We start from the raw sequence: 21,221 nt of genomic DNA, 5'->3' as shown, positions 1-21,221 counted from the left end.
TGTAAGGGTTAATAACCCAGATTTAATAGGAAAAACAGGAATTTCAGGCAGAAAAAGTCGTATTTAAGGGGAAAAAAAACCAGATTGAAGGGTAAAAACCGGGATTTCTGGGAGTAAAAAGCCATATTTCGGGTAAAAACCCCAGATTGAAGGGGAGTTCAAGTGCGGGTGGGTTGGTGTGAAGAGCAGCGCTGGGAGTGGGGCAGGAGGAGAGGGCAGCGGGAGGGCTGCAGGTGAGCGCCTGGGGCCCAGAGCTCAGGCGTGAGCTGGGAGGGCGGCGAGCCGTGCTGCTTCAGCTGCTTCAGCTGCAATGGCTTCGAGCGCGTCATGGGCAGCGGCGCGTGTGGAGCGTCTGGGTGCTGCGAGGGCACCTTGTTGAGCCGGAGACTGAGAGAGGAGAGGAGGGGAGGGGAGGGGAGGGGAGGGGAGGGGAGGGGAGGGGAGGGGAGGGGAGAAGACAGGAGAGGAGGGGAGGGGAGGGGAGGGGAGAGGAGAGGCTGCACGTCAAGAGTGTCTGCCTGCCATTTTGGCTTGGCGCATCGGTGTCTTCCTCCTTCCACGAAGGAGCCTGCACGGTGCACTGGGTGCAGCGTGCTACATGGCACTGCCTTCTGCTGCCTGCCTGCCTGCCTGCCCGCCTGCCTGCTGCACTGCTGGAGAGGAAAGAGCGGATTGTGGGGCTGCGTGCAGGCAAGGAGCTGGCTGCAAAGGAGGGAAACGGAGTATTGAGGAGCGGTTAGTGCGTGTGAGGTTTGCGTGTGGATGCAGCGGGGGCTGAGTCGCCTCCATCAGCTCCTGGGGGCTGGGGCCGAGCCCGGTGCGTGTGGCTGCGCTGCGGGCAGGAGGGCTGCGGGGCTGGGGCAGTGGTGTGGGTGCAGCACATGGGGCCGTGAGAGGGCGTGCAGCAGGGAGGGCGTTGGGCCCGAGCCGCGCTCGTGTTTGTCGCAGCACAGGGGCTGCAGGGGATGCCAGGAGTGCAGAGCAGAGCGGGGAGAGCCGGGCTGTACGAAGGCCAGGGCATGAAATCTTCCCTTGGCAGCTACGTAGCTGCTGGGCTTTTCCCCCAAGTCTTCAGACTGCGGGGTGATAAGGCTCCGCAGCAAAGCCAGCCGGGCCCTCCTGATACTTGGGGGTTAGGAAAGGGCAAAACAAATCAGTGTCTTTCAAGAGCACAAAGCAGTGAAGCACAGCACAAGCCGTTCATTGCCTGCGTAGGTGATCTTCTCCAGGCATGTCCATTGGAGATGTGCAGACTGAGCGTGGACAGAAAGCAAATGGAAGGGAGGGGAGGGGAAGAAAGTAAGAAATGAAAGGAAAGAAAAAGGGAAATGTGAAGGGGAAGAAAGAAAGAGAAAAGGAAAGGAAGAGAAAAGAGAAGCAAGGCAAAGGAAAGCAAAAGGGGGAAAAGGCATAAAAGGAGAAGAAGCCAAGTTGCATGGCGCCGGCGGCACCCGAGGGGAATCCGGCAGCGGCCCCCCCGGCTGCCCCTCCCCCTCCTCCAGGCCCCGGGCCGCCCTCAGCAACGGGACGCCGCAGGCGGTTGGTAGGGCCGGGGCAGGAAGTGCTTCGTGCCGGCGGAGAGCACTTCCGGGGCAGCGCGGCATGGCGGCGCCGGGCCGGTGAGCGGGGCCGGGAGGAGCGGGCTGTGTGCTGGGAACGGGGTCGGGCCTCGGTGCGGGGGCATGGAGGGGCGCTCGGGGGAGGAGCCGGCGGTGCTGCCGGCACGCGGAGGCGATGCGTGCGGCGCCGGCGAGTGGTGCGGGGTCGGGGGGCGGCTTCCTCTCAGGGAAGGCCGTGCGAGAGCGGAGCTGTGTTGGTGTTTGGGGCGTGCGAAGGAGGAGGCCCCGTAGGGCCGAGTTGTCGGCAGCAAAGGCCGGGCGGGCGGGCAGTGGAGCAAGGCGCGTGGGCGCTGTGTTGGCCGGAGGGTGCGGAGCTGGCAGAAGGTCTGTGAAGATGTGCTTCCTGTGGACGTCCGTTGTCGGGACGAGCCGGGGCTGCAGTTGTGTGTGATTGTGTTTGTTGCTCGGGAGAAGTGCTGCCTTAGGAGAGCGGGGGGGAGGGAGAGGGAGATTTTCGGACTGCCATCAGTCAGGAGCACGGCACGTTTCTGCCTGCTTTGCTCGTGCTGTTGTGTGGGTCCCCGCGAGGCATCGGTGAGCCAGGGTGGCGCCGTGTGTGTGTGCCGGCATTGTGCGCGGCTGTGGAATGGAGTGAGAGTGATTGTAATGAAAATGCAGCTGGCCGTATTGATGGTAGGGAATGGTTGAATCCCCAGCCGTGAGGCGCAAGAAGAGGCGCTGGGTGCTAAGGTGGAAAGCGGAGCTGGTGTGTGCCAGGAGGCAGGCGTGGTGAGGTGCGCTGTGGAGCCTGCTGTTGTTGGCGCTGGGCTCGGGAGGCCCCTGAACATGGCGCTGTGTGCTGCGTGTGCCAGCCCCAAGAGATTCCCGTGTGGAAGAAGGGAGAGGATGAAGGAGGCCGAGGGCCCTTTTCTCGGGGCCGGCTCCTCTGTGGCCTCTTGCTTGCCGGAGAGAAGGGCTGCCCGCTGGGCACGGGGAGTGCCTTCTAGCTGCCGTCCCGTGCCCTGTCCTCCAGCCCCCTCCTCATGCTCTGTGGAACGCCATTGCCAGCAGTGCGGCTGCCATTTTAGAACCTTCGCCGCATCACAGCCGTCACCTTGGTCACCGCTGCCCCGGCCAACGCACTCGCCTCTGTGAGCTCTGTCAGCCATGGCTGGAGTGAAGAGGGCGAGGGGCACAATTTGCCCTGTTTTAAATGGGAAGAGGGAGCTTGGCTTCCCAGAGGCGAAGAGGAGGAGGGGGGCCGCCTTGAAGATCAAGCGGAGGAGGGGGCAGCGATTCCGTTTCCATCGCGCCTGGGCCAGCGCTGCGACCACCTCCGTGGAGCCCATGGAGGTGGATCCACCTCTGGATGAGCCCATGGAGGTGGATCCACCTCCGGATGAGCCCATGGAGGTGGATCCGCCTGCGGCACAGCTGGCCTGGCACCACACCACCGTGCCAGGCCCCGCATCGGCGCCGTCCCTCCACGGCCGCTGGTCCAGGCGCTCGGCTCCCTACCCGCTGCGCGGCCCCCGCCCCCAGCATTAGCTGGGTGGCATGAGTTTCCATCAGCTCCTCCTCCGAGCCTCCTGGGGAGCCAAGATCTCCTCTTCCCATTTAAATGCTGCAGGAGTTATGGTTTAGTTGTTGTTGTTGTTGTTGTTGTTGATTTTAGTGTTAGTGTTAGGAGTAGATTATTGTTCGTATTTTAGAGTTAGGCATAGGTTACGTGTAGTCTTTTAGTGTTAGGCATAGGTTCCTGTTCTTATGTTAGAGTTAGGCATAGGTTACTTGTAGTCTTTTAGTGTTAGGCATAGGTTCCTGTTCATACTTGACAGTTAGGGGTCGATTGCTGGTGTCAGGTGGCAGTGAGCAGCGCTCACTCGGTAAGCACACGCCTGATTGCTGGTGCGAAGACATGAGTGCGAGTGCCGTGAGCACGGAGGCGCGATGGCATCTTGGATGGGTTGAATTTCCAGCTTGTGACTTTTGTGTTGCAGACCGTCGAGGAGCAGAGTGTGAGTGGCTGCGCCATTGCGTTGGGCCTCAGGAGAACAGTGTGTGACTGTGTGTGGAGCGTCCTGCGTGGCCGTTGCCAGGTAGGTGTGCCTTCCTTTGCAGTAAGCAGTGCTTAGGCGTGAGCCCAGCTGCTCCCCCTGTGCTCAGCAGGTGGGCTTTCTGCGTGCTTTGTTGCTGTGCTTGGTGCCGTACGGCACAGCAGCAGCAAGGCCGTGAACATGTACGTGCCCAGGTAGATGCAGATGTGCAGCTGATGGTAGGAATACTGTTGTTGGTGGTGTTCATGAGACAGTGGTCGTGCGTGTGCGATCAAGCTCAGGGAGAAGTTGATTCTTGCCTGCTCAGCTCTTGCTGACATGCAAGTTTGGCGTCCCTCCTTGTGGTCGGGTCGGAAGACCAAGGCTATCTTGAGAGCACGTCTGTGAGTCAGGCTGGGAGTTTTTGCTAGCAGGAAGTCGCACTGTCGGAGCGCACGAATGGAATGATGGCTCTCGTTTCCCCCTTGCAGAAAGCAGCCTCCTGGAGAGCAGCAGAGCAGCAGGCTGTCTGCGCTATGGCCGCTGAAGTGCATTTCTCGGCCCCGGAGATCCCTGAGCCCACGCTGATGGAGAACGTGCTGCGCTGCGGCCTCTTCTTTGGAGCCGTTTTGCAGCTTGTGTGCGTGTGGGCCATAACCCTGCCAGTTGCCAAGTGCCCAGAGACAGTAAGTAGCGCTCTGTTTGGTAGAGGTTGATAGAAATGCTGAGGAAATGGGCTGGGAGGGAAGCAGCTGGAGCCGTTGCCTACGGTAGCGCGCCGCGGCATTGCTGAGAGTGCGGCAGTGTGTTGTGCCCTTCCTTGGGCGTGCGTGCTGTTCCTGGTGGCACGCAAGGAGCCTGGAGGTGCAAGCTCACCTGCTGCTGCTGCTGTGCTGTGCGTGCTGCCAGGCAGTGTCCAAGCCGTGTGCAGGCGCTGCCTTGCAGGAGATGGCTTTGGGTTCCAGTTCGTGTGGGACTTTGGGGAGGGAGATAGAGGTGGAGTTTCTGGCGTGCCCTGATGGCAGGAAGGCGGTTTCCAGTGCTGGCAGCCACAGCTGCCCGGGCAGTGACTTGAGCTCCCCAGGCGAGCTGTCAGCCACTTGTTAGCTGTGCAGGTTCCCTGACCGTTTGTGCCTTGATTCTTGTAGGACTGGCACAGTCTTGGGACTCGGTCTGGCGAGCCAGTGAAGAAAGCCAAGGCAAGTGCTGCTCTGCTGAGGAAGAAAGCCCAGAAGGAGAGCAGAAAGAACCGAGCAGGGCTTGAGCGAGAAGGCCCACAGGACACTGGGATCAGCTGCAATGCTTCCTCGGAGGTGGCACCAAAGGCAGCGCACTGAGTCAGCGTCCGGTTTTGTGGCACGGCCGTGCTTTCCCTGTGACGGACAGTGCAGCGGAGCTGAGGCACCTGGAAGGGAAGGGCTTGTGCTGCATTCCAAGCAAGGAGGGCTTGCCAGAGGCAGGTCTTCATCTATGGCAAGAGATGGAGAGGCTGTGTTCCTTCAGGCTGCGTCTCTTCAGGGCCAGGGCCGGTCTAGTGTGAGATTGAAGTACGGCTAGCCGGGCCTGGAGGGAGAGGAGCTGACGTAGCCACAGGGTCAGGCTTCTCCTTGTGTCTGCCTGGAGGCTGATTGACTCCTTGCTAAGCAGAAACCCTGGGCGCTGGGGTTTCATTTTGGGCTGTGTTGATAGAAATACAAGCCAGAGCCTTTTGTACTGAATAAAAGCGAAACCGACTTTTTCCACACGGTGCTGCCTCTTTCTGTAGCTGGTCAAAAGGTGCCGTGCTTGGGCTGGCGATCGCGGGGCCATGAACCGGTCGGCTCTGCCCTGAAATTCTGCTGGTTTTCCCCCGTTTCCTTGTGGGTCTTCCCAACGGGTGGCCTTTCAGCCCCCCTGTAGCTGCTGGCCACAGGCTGTGAGCCTGCCCTTGCTCTCCAAGGACCGCTAGCAAAAGCACGAAGGAGGGGAAGCGGCCCGGGAGGGAGACAGGCGTCCCTGCACTCGGCCCCTGGAGCTTGCCTCTCTTCCTGGTGGCTTTCTCAGCCTTGGGCTGTGCTGAGGGTTGCTGTTTGCCCCGGGAAGCCCAGCTGCACGCGGGCAGCCGTGGCCTGCGCGTCAGCCTGGCGTTGGGGCACGAGGAGTGGAGGTGTGGGTGGGATGGTGTGAAGAGCAGCGCTGGGAGCGGGGAGGAGGAGAGGGCAGCGGGTGGGCAGCAGGGGAATGTGCCTCGGAGCAGAGCTCAGCCTCGAGCTTGGAGGACACTGAGCCGTGCTGCGCTGCTGCAGCTCCAGTGGCTTCAGGCGCGTTACGGCAGCGCCGCGTGTTGTGCCAGGGCGCTGCGAGGGCGCTGTGCTGAGCCATGAGGGGCGACTGCTTTGCCCAGTGTTTTCCTGTCGCTCCTTGGAGTTTCTGCCTTTGAATTCCTGCACGATGATGTGCTGTTTCAACTGCTCCTCGTACCTCTGCATCATCTGCAGACTGTGCTGCCGGGGCCCTGATGGATGGAGGGGTGGGACGTTGCTGGTGCTGGGTAGAGGCCAAGGCACCTTTCTATGAACTGGCTTCTAGCTGAGCTTTTTGCCAGTTCTCGCAGCCCTCTCTGTCTGGCCCTTGGGGCAGTTTTGTGCCCACCTCGTAGCCCTCTTTTTTAGCTGGTATGTCATCAACTTGCCTATGAGGCTGTGGTGAGAGAGAGTGAGGAAAGCCTTCTTGAGGTGGAGAGAAACAGAATTCACGGGTGTTTTCTCTCCAACCAAACTTCCCCGCCCCTCCCCCCCGTGGGAAGCTGTCACATTGGTACCCCGTGGTTTCCCCTTTGCTCTCTGTCACCCTTTTTCTTAATGAGTCCAGGGACGACTTGAGGGGAATGGAGCCTGAAGTCTGGAGGATAGGCAATGTCACTGCGGTCTTCAAAAAGAGCAAGAAGGAAGAGCCAGGCAATTATAGGCCAGCCCGCCTCACCTCTGTCCCTGGAAAGGTGATGGAACAGCTGTGCTGGATGTCCTCTCCAGACAACTGGAAGAAGAGCAGGAGATCAGGAGCAGTCAGCACGGGTTCACCAGGGGGAGGTCGTGCTTGACCAACCTGGTGGCCTTCTATGATGTTGTCTCTGGCTGGGTGGACGGGGGCAGAGCAGTGGATGTAGTCTACCTTGATTTCAGCAAGGCATCCTTATAACAAAGCTGAGCAAGTGTGGGACAGATGAGTGGACAGTGAGGTGGGTTGAGAACTGGCTGACTGGCAGAGCACAGAGGGTCACTGTTGGTGGTGCAGAGGCCGATTGGAGGCCTGTAAGCAGCGCTGTTCCTCAGGGGTCGGTGCTGGGTCCGCTCTTGTTCAACATCTTCATCAGTGACCTTGATGAGGGGATAATGGCCACCCTCAGCAAGTTTGTGATGATACGAAGTTGGGAGGATTGGCTGACAGCCTGAAGGCTGTGCTGCCATTCAGCAAGAGCTGGACAACCTGAGAGCTGGGCAGAGAAAAACCGGATGAGGTTTAACAAAAGCAAGTGTAGAGTCTTGCATCTGGGGAGGAATAAATGCATGCAGCACTACAGGTTGGGGGATGAGCTGCTGGAGGGGAGCTCTGCAGAGAGGGACCTGGGTGTCCTGGTGGACGACAGGTTGGCCATGAGCCAGCAGTGTGCCCTTGTGGCCAAGAGGGCCAATGGCATCCTGGGGTGCATTGCAAAGAGCGTGGCCAGCAGGTCGAGGGAGGTGATCCTCCCCCTCTGCTCTGCTCTGCTGAGGCCTCATCTGGAGCACTGCATCCAGTTCTGGGCTCCCAGGACAAAAAAGACAGGGATCCAGCGGGGGCCACCAAGATGGTGAAGGGCCTGGAGCATCTCTGCTATGAGGAAAGGCTGAGAGAACTGGGTCTGTTCAGCCTGGAGAAAAGAAGACTGAGAGGGGACCTGATCCAGGTCTATCAGTATCTGAGGTGTGGGGGCAGAATGGCGAGGATGGACCCTTTTCAGTGGTGAGTGGAGACAGGACAAGGGGAAACGGCCGGAAACTGCAGCATAGGAAGTTCTGCACCAATGTGCGAAGGAACTTCTGTACAGTGAGGTGAGGAGCACTGGAACAGGCTGCCAGGGAGGTGGTGGAGTCTCCTGCTCTGGAGATGTCCAAGACCTGCCTGGATGCCGACCTGTGTGACCTGCTGTAGGGAACTGCTTTGGCAGGGGTTGGACTCGATGAGCTCTGGAGGTCCCTTCCAACCCCTACAATTCTGTGATTCCTGTGGAGGAGTGAAGCAGGGGCAGCAGAGCCTGCTGTGCACATAGGCATTAAGATACCTCCCATGCCTTGGCTCTTCTGCCCCCACATTGCTTGCAGCACCATTTAGCAATTCCCCCCCTACTAATATTTATAGAAGTTAGCTCAAAAAATCCAGATTGTTTTTGTATATTGTTTTTAATTAAAAGACAACCCTGCAGCCAGTGCTGTGAATCTTTCTCACTGGACTGTGAGCTGCTCCTGGCAGTGAATTCTCTCTCTGCACCATTGGTTGTGTAGCAGTTACTGTTTGCCTCGGTTTCCCTCTGGGGTCTCATTGGAAACACCCTCACACCGTTCCTCTTTGCTTTTGTGCATGGAACACCTGTAATTTACCCTCCTTTGCACAAACTTTATTTCAACCTTTGGGCTGTAATACCCCTGACAACGAAAACACAACTTGCATTTTCAAGTGACGCTGCTGTGTTTTGTGCCAATTTCCAGATCAGGGCTCCTTTGGTCTCTGAGGTAGGACAGGGTGAAGGGGAGCGGCGTGAAGCTGTGTGCATTCCCTGCTGTGGGGGGTTGGTTTGCTTTTTCTTGGCAGGGTGGGCAGGAGCTCGGGGTTAGAGGAGCATCCAGATGGCATCTGTGGGATCAGCAGCTCTGCCACAGGAGGAGGTGAGGCTGCCCGCCGAGCTGCAGGAGAGGAAGGGGAGGAGGTCCCGGCCCAGCTCTAGACGGTGCTCTGCAGCACTGGGCAGCTGCATCCTGGCTCAGCAGTGGGATCACACGAGGAGCAGGGAGGGCGCTGCCAAACACAGCTGGGGCGTCTCTGTGCAGTTTTGCCTTCCCGGGAGGAACCCAGAGCGTCCCGGTTTGTTTCTGCTCCTGTAGCATTTGTACGCAGCGTGAGCATAAGTTCTGCTGCCTTATTCTTCTTCTGGCCTTTGCTATCTTCAGGGGGGCTGTAAGAAGGAAGGGGAAAGAGTCAGAGAGTTTAGATTGGACGTAGGGCAGAAGTCAGTTACAATAAGGGTGGCACTGGAGCAGGGACACTGAGGGACCCTGGGGATCCCTGGAGCCCTGAGCACTGTGTGTCAGGGCCTGGGGATGGATGGGATGGAGGGCGCCATCCCTGCCCCGTACCAGGGGACCATTGCCACCCGCAGAGCTTCCCTCATGCTTTGGACAGCTGTGCAGAGGAGGAGGGTCTCGAGGTGTCCTAGGCATGTGATCAGCTCTGACATCCTCCAGTGATCAATGAAGCCCTCAGCAGAGCCACGCTGTGTGTGTCTGCGTCCCCATGCTCAGCAGGGGCTGTTCGTGTCTGCTCCTGCCTGGCAGAGGCCACCTCTAAGTGCTGGGAGGGGTCCCCAGCTCCATACCCCGCACCCCACGTGCTGCACCCATGGGCCTCTCCAACCCCTCTGTGCTGCCTGCTCCAAAAAGGACAGAGCTCCCCGTGCTGCCAAGCAGCCCCAGTACCCTCCCTCTGCTCTCTCCCACTTCCTCCTTCCAGTTCCTCCCAAACCCTTCACCCTTTCTTCCACCTTCTCTATGGCCTCCTTTTACCCCCTCTCTTATCGCAGCCAATTGCCCCTCACTTGGATCTGCTTCAGCCCTTCAGTCCCACCTCCCCTCCATCACTACCTACCCAACAAGGAATCCCCAGATCCCTCCCTCGGGCTCCTCAGATCTCCTCTCTGATGACCGATGACACCCTCTGCTGATTAGCAAAGCCCTCTGACCTCAGTGAAGATCTCTGATGATCAGTGGAGCCCTCTGACAGCCAACGAAGCCTTCAGACGACCGCTGACACTCCCTGATGGCAAACTGAGCCCCCGATGATCAGCGGGCTGCTGTATCACATGCAGGAAAGGGAAGTGAAGGGTGAGAAAGAATATTTTGACACCATTTGGTAGACAGCGTGGTTTGCTCGTCATAGAATAAAGATTGGTTTGGATTTAATCAAGCACCGAAGTTGCAGAGAAGTGTGACTGCACCAGCCCTGTGTGTGCTGCCCGCTGCCTGGCACCGGCTGCCTGATTCCAAGCCCTCCTCCAAAGGCTCGGCTGCTCCTCAGCGATGCCCACCTGCTCCTCGTGGAGCTGCTGCTGGCCGGGCACTCGGACTGCGCTTGGCTGGGCTGCACTGCAAAGACACTGGGTCCCAATCCAGGCCGGGGACTGCGATGGCTGCTGGGCTCAGGTCAGCATCTTCAGCAGAGCCAGGAGAAATGAGGGCCGGAGGGTGGATCAGCTCCTTATCCCCATCACTGCTGTCCTGTGCAAGGCAGCCATCAGACCTGCAGCGATTCGTGCTTCTGAGAGCTCGGCACTGAAGGAAGCTCTCAGTGCACCACCACTGGGCCTGGGTCGAAACCACTGAGATTCACCTAGGAATGAGCAGAGACACGGGGTGAGTGTCAAGTGTGCAAGCAGGCCACGCCACTGGGCTGATGACCAGCAGCTCGGTAGCACTTGCAGTCCTGTACCCCCAACCACGTCCTTGCCCCAGATCGGGGGGTGGACAGTCCATTCCTGGGCGGCCCACTGTGCAATGCAAAGAGGGAGCCCCCGGCACACAGCCCAACCACCTGTGCAGACGTTCAGGATGCCACCACTGGCTGCCTTGCTCATAACCATCCACACGGCTCGCAGTTCTGCCCGTTGCCTGCTCTGACCATCCCCTCATTGAACCGCATCGTCTCGCTGGAAGGATGCTACGCTGCTGCTCTCCGCTTGCTCTTGCAAGTGCCCTTGCTGGACCCATCTGTGCACCAGGCATCTTCAGGGATCGCATATTTTCCCTCCTGAACGGGACTCTGCTCTGGGGGAGCGACCAGTGCTTCTTTTGTGCATCACTCCCTGAAGCTCTGGAGACAAAAGTCAGCTGAAAGACTAGAACAACACAGAGCAGGAGGGGGAAGTGCGAGTGCTCGCCCAGAGACAGAAAAAAGGTTGATTCAAGTATTACAGGATGACAACATGCATTGCAAATTCCCCAGTGAAGTGAAAATCTGCAGTCAGTGCAGGAAGCCTGAGGTTTCAGCATTCACAACAGAAGCCAGCTAACAGAAGCACTGTGGGAGCTGTACCTGCCTGTGCCCCTTCTCCCACGAAGCCCAACAGCAAACATTTGTGCTCAGCTGCTACTTTAAAACACCACAGTCCCTGTTCCAACAGCCCTCCTGCTGCCTCTTCCATCAGAGCTGTGCCTGCAGAGCCCAGACAAGGCCGGGCTGCTCTGCCTTATCCAGAATAACAAAACCGGGCAACGGCAGGAAGAGAAGAAGTTTGCACCTGCAGCACCCTGCCCGTTTATCTCTTCTGGAGGTCCCTTCCAACCCCTACAGTTCTGTGAAAACCCCAGATTTAAGGGGAAAAACAGGGATATCTAGCAGAAAAAGCCATATTTGAGGGGAAAAACCCTGTTTTTAAGGGGAAAAACAGGGATTTCTAGCAGAAAAAACCACATGTAAGGGGAAATACCCCAGATTTAATAGGAAAAACAGGAATTTCTGGCAGAAAAAGCCATGTTTAAGGGGAAAAAACCCAGATTGAAGGGGAAAAATAGGGATTTCTGGGAGAAAAAGGGGTTTAAGGGGCAAAAACCCCAGATTTCAGGAGAGAAACAGGGATTTCTGGTAGATATCCCCCGATTTAATGGAAAAACAGGGATTTCTGGGAGAAAAAGCCATATTTCAGAGGAAAAACCCCAGATTTAATGAGAAGAACAGGGATTTCTAGCAGAAAAAACCACATGTAAGGGGAAAACCCCCATATTTTAGGGGGAAGAAAGGGATTTCTAGCTGAAAAAAGCCATATTTAAGGGAAAAAAAAAACACATTTTAGGAGAGAAACAGGGATTTCTGTTAGAAAACCCCCAATTTAATGGAAAAACAGGAATATCTGGGAGAAAAAGCCATATTTAAATTGAAAAGAGGGGTTTCTCCGAGAAAACACTGGATTTAAGGGGAAAAACAGGGATATCTGGGAGAAAAAGCTATATTTAAGGGGAAAACCACGGATTTAAGAAGAAAAACAGGAATTTCTGGCAGAAAAAGCCGTATTTAAGGGGAAAAACCCCAGATTTAATAGGAAAAACAGGAATTTCTGGCAGAAAAAGCCATGTTTAAGGGGAAAAAACGCAGATTGAAGGGGAAAAATAGGGATTTCTGGGAGAAAAAGCCATATTTAAGGGGAAAAAATCCCAGATTTTAGGAGAGAAACAGGGATTTCTGGTAGAAAACCCCCGATTTAATGGAAAAACAGGGATTTCTAGCAGAAAAAGCCATGTTTCAGAGGAAAAACCCCAGATTTAATGGGAAAAATAGGGATTTCAAGGAGAAAAAGCCATATTTAATGAGAAAAATTCCAGATTTAATGGAAAATCAGGGATTTCTAGGAAAAAAAAAGCCATTTTTAAGGGGAAACCCCCAGATATAAGAGGAATAACAGGGATTTCTGGGAGAAAAACCCAGATTTACTGGAAAAACAGGGATATCTAGCAGAAAAAGCCATATTTAAGGGGCAAAAACTTGGATTTAATGGGAAAACAGGGATTTGTAGCAGAAAAAGCCATATTTACGGGGAAAACGGAGTCAAATCCAGCTGGCGACCGGTCGTGAGTGGTGTTCCCCAGGGGTCGGTGCTGGGCCTGTCCTCTTCAATATCTTGATTGATGACCTCGATGAGGGCATCGAGTGCACCCTCAGTACATTCGCAGATGACACCAAATGGGCTGGAAGTGTGGATCTGCCTGGGGGTAGCGAGGCCCTACAGAGGGATCTGGGCAGGCTGGAGAGCTGGGCTGAAGCCAATAGGATGAGTTTCAACAAGGCCAAATGCCGGGTCCTGCGCTTCGGCCACAACAACCCCAGGCGACGCTGCAGGCTTGGGGCGGTGTGGCTGGAGGACGGCGTAGAGGAAATGGACCTGGGGGTATTGATTGATGCTCGGCTGAACATGAGCCCACAGTGTGCCCAGGTGGCCAGGAAGGCCAATGGCATCCTGGCTTGCATCAGAAACAGCGTTGCAAGCAGGAGCAGAGAGGTGATTGTTCCCCTGTATTCAGCACTGGTGAGGCCGCACCTCGAGTGCTGTGTCCAGTTTTGGGCCCCTCACTGCAAGAAAGATATTGAGGCCCTGGAACGTGTTCAAAGGAGGGCGACAAAGCTGGTGAGGGGTCTGGAACACAGGGCTGATGAGGAGAGGCTGAAGGAGCTGGGAATGTTCAGCCTGGAGAAGAGGAGGCTCAGGGGAGACCTCATTGCTTTCTATAACTTCCTGAAGGGAGGCTGTAGTGAGCTGGGGGTCGGCCTCTGCTCTCGTGTCATCAGTGATAGCAGCAGGGGGAATGGCTTCAGGCTACGGCAGGGGAGATTCAGGCTGGACATGAGGAAGTGTTACTGCTCAGAAAGGGTGGTCAGGCACTGGAACGGATGCACAGGGAGGTGGTGGAGTCACCGAGCCTGGGGGTGTTCAAGGAAAGGCTGCATGTTGTGTTCAGGGACGTGGTTTAGTGGGAGCTGTTGGGAATGGGTGAACGGTTGGACTGGGTGAACTTGTAGGTCTTTTCCAACCTTGGTGATTCTATGATTCTATGAAAACACCAGATTTAACAGGAAAAACAGGGATTTCTGGGAGAAAAAGCCATGTTTACGGGGAAAAAAACCCAGATTGAAGGGGAAAAACAGGGATTATGGCAGAAAAAGCTGTATTTAACAGGAATAACAGGGATTTCTGGCAGAAAAATCCATATTTAAGGGGAAAAACCCAGATTTAAGGGGAAAGAAACAGGGATTTCTGTTAGAACATGGCGCCGGCGGCACCCGAGGGGAATCCGGCAGCGGCCCCCCCGGCTGCCCCTCCCCCTCCTCCAGGCCCCGGGCCGCCCTCAGCAACGGGACGCCGCAGGCGGTTGGTAGGGCCGGGGCAGGAAGTGCTTCGTGCCGGCGGAGAGCACTTCCGGGGCAGCGCGGCATGGCGGCGCCGGGCCGGTGAGCGGGGCCGGGAGGAGCGGGCTGTGTGCTGGGAACGGGGTCGGGGCTCGGTGCGGGGGCATGGAGGGGCGCTCGGGGGAGGAGCCGGCGGTGCTGCCGGCACGCGGAGGCGATGCGTGCGGCGCCGGCGAGTGGTGCGGGGTCGGGGGGCGGCTTCCTCTCAGGGAAGGCCGTGCGAGAGCGGAGCTGTGTTGGTGTTTGGGGCGTGTGAAGGAGGAGGCCCCGTAGGGCCGAGTTGTCGGCAGCAAAGGCCGGGCGGGCGGGCAGTGGAGCAAGGCGCGTGGGCGCTGTGTTGGCCGGAGGGTGCGGAGCTGGCAGAAGGTCTGTGAAGATGTGCTTCCTGTGGACGTCCGTTGTCGGGACGAGCCGGGGCTGCAGTTGTGTGTGACTGTGTTTGTTGCTCGGGAGAAGTGCTGCCTTAGGAGAGCGGGGGGGAGGGAGAGGGAGATTTTCGGACTGCCATCAGTCAGGAGCACGGCACGTTTCTGCCTGCTTTGCTCGTGCTGTTGTGTGGGTCCCCGCGAGGCATCGGTGAGCCAGGGTGGCGCCGTGTGTGTGTGCCGGCATTGTGCGCGGCTGTGGAATGGAGTGAGAGTGATTGTAATGAAAATGCAGCTGGCCGTATTGATGGTAGGGAATGGTTGAATTCCCAGCCGTGAGGCGCAAGAAGAGGCGCTGGGTGCTAAGGTGGAAAGCGGAGCTGGTGTGTGCCAGGAGGCAGGCGTGGTGAGGTGCGCTGTGGAGCCTGCTGTTGTTGGCGCTGGGCTCGGGAGGCCCCTGAACATGGCGCTGTGTGCTGCGTGTGCCAGCCCCAAGAGATTCCGGTGTGGAAGAAGGGAGAGGATGAAGGAGGCCGAGGGCCCTTTTCTCGGGGCCGGCTCCTCTGTGGCCTCTTGCTTGCCGGAGAGAAGGGCTGCCCGCTGGGCACGGGGAGTGCCTTCTAGCTGCCGTCCCGTGCCCTGTCCTCCAGCCCCCTCCTCATGCTCTGTGGAACGCCATTGCCAGCAGTGCGGCTGCCATTTTAGAACCTTCGCCGCATCACAGCCGTCACCTTGGTCACCGCTGCCCCGGCCAACGCACTCGCCTCTGTGAGCTCTGTCAGCCATGGCTGGAGTGAAGAGGGCGAGGGGCACAATTTGCCCTGTTTTAAATGGGAAGAGGGAGCTTGGCTTCCCAGAAGCGAAGAGGAGGAGGGGGGCCGCCTTGAAGATCAAGCGGAGGAGGGGGCAGCGATTCCGTTTCCATCGCGCCTGGGCCAGCGCTGCGACCACCTCCGTGGAGCCCATGGAGGTGGATCCACCTCTGGATGAGCCCATGGAGGTGGATCCACCTCCGGATGAGCCCATGGAGGTGGATCCGCCTGCGGCACAGCTGGCCTGGCACCACACCACCGTGCCAGGCCCCGCATCGGCGCCGTCCCTCCACGGCCGCTGGTCCAGGCGCTCGGCTCCCTACCCGCTGCGCGGCCCCCGCCCCCAGCATTAGCTGGGTGGCATGAGTTTCCATCAGCTCCTCCTCCGAGCCTCCTGGGGAGCCAAGATCTCCTCTTCCCATTTAAATGCTGCAGGAGTTATGGTTTAGTTGTTGTTGTTGTTGTTATTGTTGATTTTAGTGTTAGTGTTAGGAGTAGATTATTGTTCGTATTTTAGAGTTAGGCATAGGTTACGTGTAGTCTTTTAGTGTTAGGCATAGGTTCCTGTTCTTATGTTAGAGTTAGGCATAGGTTACTTGTAGTCTTTTAGTGTTAGGCATAGGTTCCTGTTCATACTTGACAGTTAGGGGTCGATTGCTGGTGTCAGGTGGCAGTGAGCAGCGCTCACTCGGTAAGCACACGCCTGATTGATGGTGCGAAGACATGAGTGCGAGTGCCGTGAGCACGGAGGCGCGATGGCATCTTGGATGGGTTGAATTTCCAGCTTGTGACTTTTGTGTTGCAGACCGTCGAGGAGCAGAGTGTGAGTGGCTGCGCCATTGCGTTGGGCCTCAGGAGAACAGTGTGTGACTGTGTGTGGAGCGTCCTGCGTGGCCGTTGCCAGGTAGGTGTGCCTTCCTTTGCAGTAAGCAGTGCTTAGGCGTGAGCCCAGCTGCTCCCCCTGTGCTCAGCAGGTGGGCTTTCTGCGTGCTTTGTTGCTGTGCTTGGTGCCGTACGGCACAGCAGCAGCAAGGCCGTGAACATGTACGTGCCCAGGTAGATGCAGATGTGCAGCTGATGGTAGGAATACTGTTGTTGGTGGTGTTCATGAGACAGTGGTCGTGCGTGTGCGATCAAGCTCAGGGAGAAGTTGATTCTTGCCTGCTCAGCTCTTGCTGACATGCAAGTTTGGCGTCCCTCCTTGTGGTCGGGTCGGAAGACCAAGGCTATCTTGAGAGCACGTCTGTGAGTCAGGCTGGGAGTTTTTGCTAGCAGGAAGTCGCACCGTCGGGGCGCACGAATGGAATGATGGCTCTCGTTTCCCCCTTGCAGAAAGCAGCCTCCTGGAGAGCAGCAGAGCAGCAGGCTGTCTGCGCTATGGCCGCTGAAGTGCATTTCTCGGCCCCGGAGATCCCTGAGCCCACGCTGATGGAGAACGTGCTGCGCTGCGGCCTCTTCTTTGGAGCCGTTTTGCAGCTTGTGTGCGTGTGGGCCATAACCCTGCCAGTTGCCAAGTGCCCAGAGACAGTAAGTAGCGCTCTGTTTGGTAGAGGTTGATAGAAATGCTGAGGAAATGGGCTGGGAGGGAAGCAGCTGGAGCCGTTGCCTACGGTAGCGCGCCGCGGCATTGCTGAGAGTGCGGCAGTGTGTTGTGCCCTTCCTTGGGCGTGCGTGCTGTTCCTGGTGGCACGCAAGGAGCCTGGAGGTGCAAGCTCACCTGCTGCTGCTGCTGTGCTGTGCGTGCTGCCAGGCAGTGTCCAAGCCGTGTGCAGGCGCTGCCTTGCAGGAGATGGCTTTGGGTTCCAGTTCGTGTGGGACTTTGGGGAGGGAGATAGAGGTGGAGTTTCTGGCATGCCCTGATGGCAGGAAGGTGGTTTCCAGTGCTGGCAGCCACAGCTGCCCGGGCGGTGACTTGAGCTCCCCACGCGAGCTGTCAGCCACTTGTTAGCTGTGCAGGTTCCCTGACCGTTTGTGCCTTGATTCTTGTAGGACTGGCACAGTCTTGGGACTCGGTCTGGCGAGCCAGTGAAGAAAGCCAAGGCAAGTGCTGCTCTGCTGAGGAAGAAAGCCCAGAAGGAGAGCAGAAAGAACCGAGCAGGGCTTGAGCGAGAAGGCCCACAGGACACTGGGATCAGCTGCAATGCTTCCTCGGAGGTGGCACCAAAGGCAGCGCACTGAGTCAGCGTCCGGTTTTGTGGCACGGCCGTGCTTTCCCTGTGACGGACAGTGCAGCGGAGCTGAGGCACCTGGAAGGGAAGGGCTTGTGCTGCATTCCAAGCAAGGAGGGCTTGCCAGAGGCAGGTCTTCATCTATGGCAAGAGATGGAGAGGCTGTGTTCCTTCAGGCTGCGTCTCTTCAGGGCCAGGGCCGGTCTAGTGTGAGATTGAAGTACGGCTAGCCGGGCCTGGAGGGAGAGGAGCTGACGTAGCCACAGGGTCAGGCTTCTGCTTGTGTCTGCCTGGAGGCTGATTGACTCCTTGCTAAGCAGAAACCCTGGGCGCTGGGGTTTCATTTTGGGCTGTGTTGATAGAAATACAAGCCAGAGCCTTTTGTACTGAATAAAAGCGAAACCAACTTTTTCCACACGGTGCTGCCTCTTTCTGTAGCTGGTCAAAAGGTGCCGTGCTTGGGCTGGCAGTCGCGGGGCCATGAACCGCTCGGCTCTGCCCTGAAATTCTGCTGGTTTTCCCCCGTTTCCTTGTGGGTCTTCCCAACGGGTGGCCTTTCAGCCCCCCTGTAGCTGCTGGCCACAGGCTGTGAGCCTGCCCTTGCTCTCCAAGGACCGCTAGCAAAAGCACGAAGGAGGGGAAGCGTCCCGGGAGGGAGACAGGCGTCCCTGCACTCGGCCCCTGGAGCTTGCCTCTCTTCCTGGTGGCTTTCTCAGCCCTGGGCTGTGCTGAGGGTTGCTGTTTGCCCCGGGAAGCCCAGCTGCACGCGGGCAGCCGTGGCCTGCGCGTCAGCCTGGCGTTGGGGCACGAGGAGTGGAGGTGTGGGTGGGATGGTATGAAGAGCAGCGCTGGGAGCGGGGAGGAGGAGAGGGCAGCGGGTGGGCGGCAGGGGAATGTGCCTCGGAGCAGAGCTCAGCCTCGAGCTTGGAGGACACTGAGCCGTGCTGCGCTGCTGCAGCTCCAGTGGCTTCAGGCGCGTTACGGCAGCGCCGCGTGTTGTGCCAGGGCGCTGCGAGGGCGCTGTGCTGAGCCATGAGGGGCCACTGCTTTGCCCAGTGTTTTCCTGTCGCTCCTTGGAGTTTCTGCCTTTGAATTCCTGCACGATGATGTGCTGTTTCAACTGCTCCTCGTACCTCTGCATCATCTGCAGACTGTGCTGCCGGGGCCCTGATGGATGGAGGGGTGGGACGTTGCTGGTGCTGGGTAGAGGCCAAGGCACCTTTCTATGAACTGGCTTCTAGCTGAGCTTTTTGCCAGTTCTCGCAGCCCTCTCTGTCTGGCCCTTGGGGCAGTTTTGTGCCCACCTCGTAGCCCTCTTTTTTAGCTGGTATGTCAGTCAGCACAGGTTCACCAGGGGGAGGTCGTGCTTGACCAACCTGGTGGCCTTCTATGATGTTGTCTCTGGCTGGGTGGACGGGGGCAGAGCAGTGCATGTAGTCTACCTTGATTTCAGCAAGGCATCCTTATAACAAAGCTGAGCAAGTGTGGGACAGATGAGTGGACAGTGAGGTGGGTTGAGAACTGGCTGACTGGCAGAGCACAGAGGGTCACTGTTGGTGGTGCAGAGGCCGGTTGGAGGCCTGTAAGCAGCCCTGTTCCTCAGGGGTCGGTGCTGGGTCCGCTCTTGTTCAACATCTTCATCAATGACCTTGATGAGGGGATAATGGCCACCCTCAGCAAGTTTGTGATGATACGAAGTTGGGAGGATTGGCTGACAGCCTGAAGGCTGTGCTGCCATTCAGCAAGACCTGGTCAGGCTGAGAGCTGGGCAGAAAAAAATCAGATGAGGTTTAACAAAAGCACGTGTAGAGTCTTGCATCTGGGGAGGAATAATTGCATGCAGCACTACAGGTTGGGGGGATGAGCTGCTGGAGGGGAGCTCTGCGGAGAGGGACCTGGGTGTCCTGGTGGACGACAGGTTGGCCATGAGCCAGCAGTGTGCCCTTGTGGCCAAGAGGGCCAATGGCATCCTGGGGTGCATTGCACAGAGCGTGGCCAGCAGGTCGAGGGAGGTGATCCTCCTCCTCTGCTCTTGCCCTGGTGAGGCCTCATCTGGAGCACTGCGTCCAGTTCTGGGCTCCCCAGGACAAAAAAGACAGGGATCTCTTGGAAACAGTCCAGTGGAGGGCCACCAAGATGGTGAAGGGCCTGGAGCATCTCTGCTATGAGGAAAGGCTGAGAGAACTGGGTCTGTTCAGCCTGGAGAAAAGAAGACTGAGAGGGGACCTGATCCAGGTCTATCAGTATCTGAGGTGTGGGGGGGCTGAATGGCGAGGATGGACCCTTTTCAGTGGTGAGTGGAGACAGGACAAGGGGAAACGGCCGGAAACTGCAGCATAGGAAGTTCTGCACCAATGTGCGAAGGAACTTCTGTGCAGTGAGGTGAGGAGCACTGGAACAGGCTGCAGGGAGGTGGGGGAGTCTCCTGCTCTGGAGATGTCCAAGACCTGCCTGGATGCCGACCTGTGCGACCTGCTGTAGGGAACTGCTTTGGCAGGGGGGTTGGACTCGATGAGCTCTGGAGGTCCCTTCCAACCCCTGCAATTCTGTGAAAACCCCAGAGTTAAGGGGAAAAACAGGGATATCTAGCAGAAAAAGCCATATTTGAGGGAAAAAAAACAGTTTTTAAGGGGAGAAACAGAGATATCTGGCAGAAAAAGCCATATTTAAGTTGAAACAGGCATTTCTGCGAGAAAACACTGGATTTAAGGGGAAGAACAGGATATCTGGGAGAAAAAGCTATATTTAAGGGGAAAACCACACATTTAAGAGGAAAAACAGGGATTTCTGGGAGAAAAAAGCCGTATTGAAGGGAAAAACCCCATATTAAAGGAGAAAAACCCCAGATTTGAGGGGAAAAACAGGGATATCTGGCAGAAAAAGCCATATTTAGGGTGAAAAAATCTTAGATTTAAGGGGAAAACAGGGATTTCTAGCTGAAAAAACCATATTTAAGGGGAAAACAAACCCAGATTTTAGGAGAGAAACAGGGATTTCTGGTAGAAAAACCCCCGATTTAATGGAAAAGCAGGATTTCTAGCAGTAAAAGCCATATTTGAGGGGCAAACCCCCAGATTTAATCGAAAAACAGGGATTTCTAGCAGAAAATACCATATTTCTAACAGAAAAAGCCACATGTAAGGGGAAATACCCCAGATTCAATAGGAAAAACAGGAATTTCAGGCAGAAAAAGTCGTATTTAAGGGGAAAAAAAAACCAGATTGAAGGGTAAAAACCGGGATTTCTGGGAGTAAAAAGCCATATTTCGGGTAAAAAACCCCAGATTGAAGGGGAGTTCAAGTGCGGGTGGGCTGGTGTGAAGAGCAGCGCTGGGAGTGGGGCAGGAGGAGAGGGCAGCGGGAGGGCTGCAGGTGAGCGCCTGGGGCCCAGAGCTCAGGCGTGAGCTGGGAGGGCGGCGAGCCGTGCTGCTTCAGCTGCTTCAGCTGCAATGGCTTCGAGCGCGTCATGGGCAGCGGCGCGTGTGGAGCGTCCTGGGTGCTGCGAGGGGCACCTTGTTGAGCCGGAGACTGAGAGAGGAGAGGGATGAGGAGAGGAGAGGAGAGGAGAGGAGAGGAGAGGAGAGGAGAGGAGAGGAGAGGAGAGGAGAGGAGAGGGGAGGGGAGGGGAGGGGAGGGGAGGGGAGGGGAGGGGAGGGGGAGGGGAGAGGGGAGAGAGGAGAGGAGAGGAGAGGAGAGGAGAGGAGAGGAGAGGAGAGGAGAGGAGAGGAGAGAAGAGGAGAGGAGAGGAGAGGAGAGAGGAGAGGAGAGGAGAGGAGAGAGGAGAGGAGAGGAGAGAGAGGAGAGGAGAGGAGAGGAGAGGAGAGGCTGCACGTCAAGACTGTCTGCCTGCCATTTTGGCTTGGCGTGTCGGCGTCTTCCTCCTTCCACGAAGGAGCCTGCACGGTGCACTGGTACACGGCACTGCCTTCTGCTGCCTGCCTGCCTGCCTGCCCGCCTGCCTGCTGCACTGCTGGAGAGGAAAGAGCGGATTGTGGGGCTGCGTGCAGGCAAGGAGCTGGCTGCAAAGGAGGGAAACGGAGTATTGAGGAGCGGTTAGTGCGTGTGAGGTTTGCGTGTGGATGCAGCGGGGGCTGAGTCGC

General features: G+C 57.2%; 1 protein-coding gene and 1 long non-coding RNA gene across 19 annotated transcripts in view; one reads left to right on the top strand and one right to left on the bottom strand.

Moving 5' to 3' along the window:
- The window catches only part of LOC128088431 (uncharacterized), a 30,484-nt gene extending 20,321 nt beyond the window's left edge, over positions 1-10,163 (bottom strand). The window contains exons 1-3 of one of the 2 annotated variants that reach the window (XR_008210249.1): positions 9,912-10,163; positions 9,567-9,677; positions 8,239-8,783 (exon numbers count right to left, since the gene is read on the bottom strand). This is a non-coding gene — a long non-coding RNA (uncharacterized LOC128088431). The remainder of the gene's footprint in view (positions 1-8,238; positions 8,784-9,566; positions 9,678-9,911) is intronic. The other variant, XR_008210250.1, reaches the window with a different exon arrangement.
- The window catches only part of LOC128088430 (uncharacterized), a 44,095-nt gene extending 26,823 nt beyond the window's left edge, over positions 1-17,272 (top strand). For 12 of the 17 annotated variants that reach the window (XM_052698964.1, XM_052698950.1, XM_052698963.1 and 9 more), the window contains 5 exons: positions 3,560-3,658; positions 4,087-4,281; positions 15,760-15,858; positions 16,287-16,481; positions 16,944-17,272. In XM_052698964.1, the coding sequence (XP_052554924.1) occupies positions 3,560-3,658; positions 4,087-4,281; positions 15,760-15,858; positions 16,287-16,481; positions 16,944-17,132 (777 nt within the window). In that variant the 3' untranslated portion in view covers positions 17,133-17,272. Of the gene's footprint in view, positions 1-3,559; positions 3,659-4,086; positions 4,282-4,743; positions 5,340-15,759; positions 15,859-16,286; positions 16,482-16,943 lie in introns of those variants that run through there. The other 5 variants (XM_052698961.1, XM_052698954.1, XM_052698956.1 and 2 more) reach the window with 5 other exon arrangements.
- The last annotated feature ends 3,949 nt before the right edge of the window (positions 17,273-21,221 follow it).

This window comes from Tympanuchus pallidicinctus, unplaced genomic scaffold (genome assembly GCF_026119805.1).
Source record: "Tympanuchus pallidicinctus isolate F22 unplaced genomic scaffold, pur_lepc_1.0 scaffold34, whole genome shotgun sequence".
In the NCBI taxonomy this organism is placed as follows: Eukaryota; Metazoa; Chordata; class Aves; order Galliformes; family Phasianidae; genus Tympanuchus; species Tympanuchus pallidicinctus.
The sequence above is the reverse complement of the archived record's forward strand: the minus strand, read 5'-3'. Positions and strand labels throughout refer to the sequence as shown.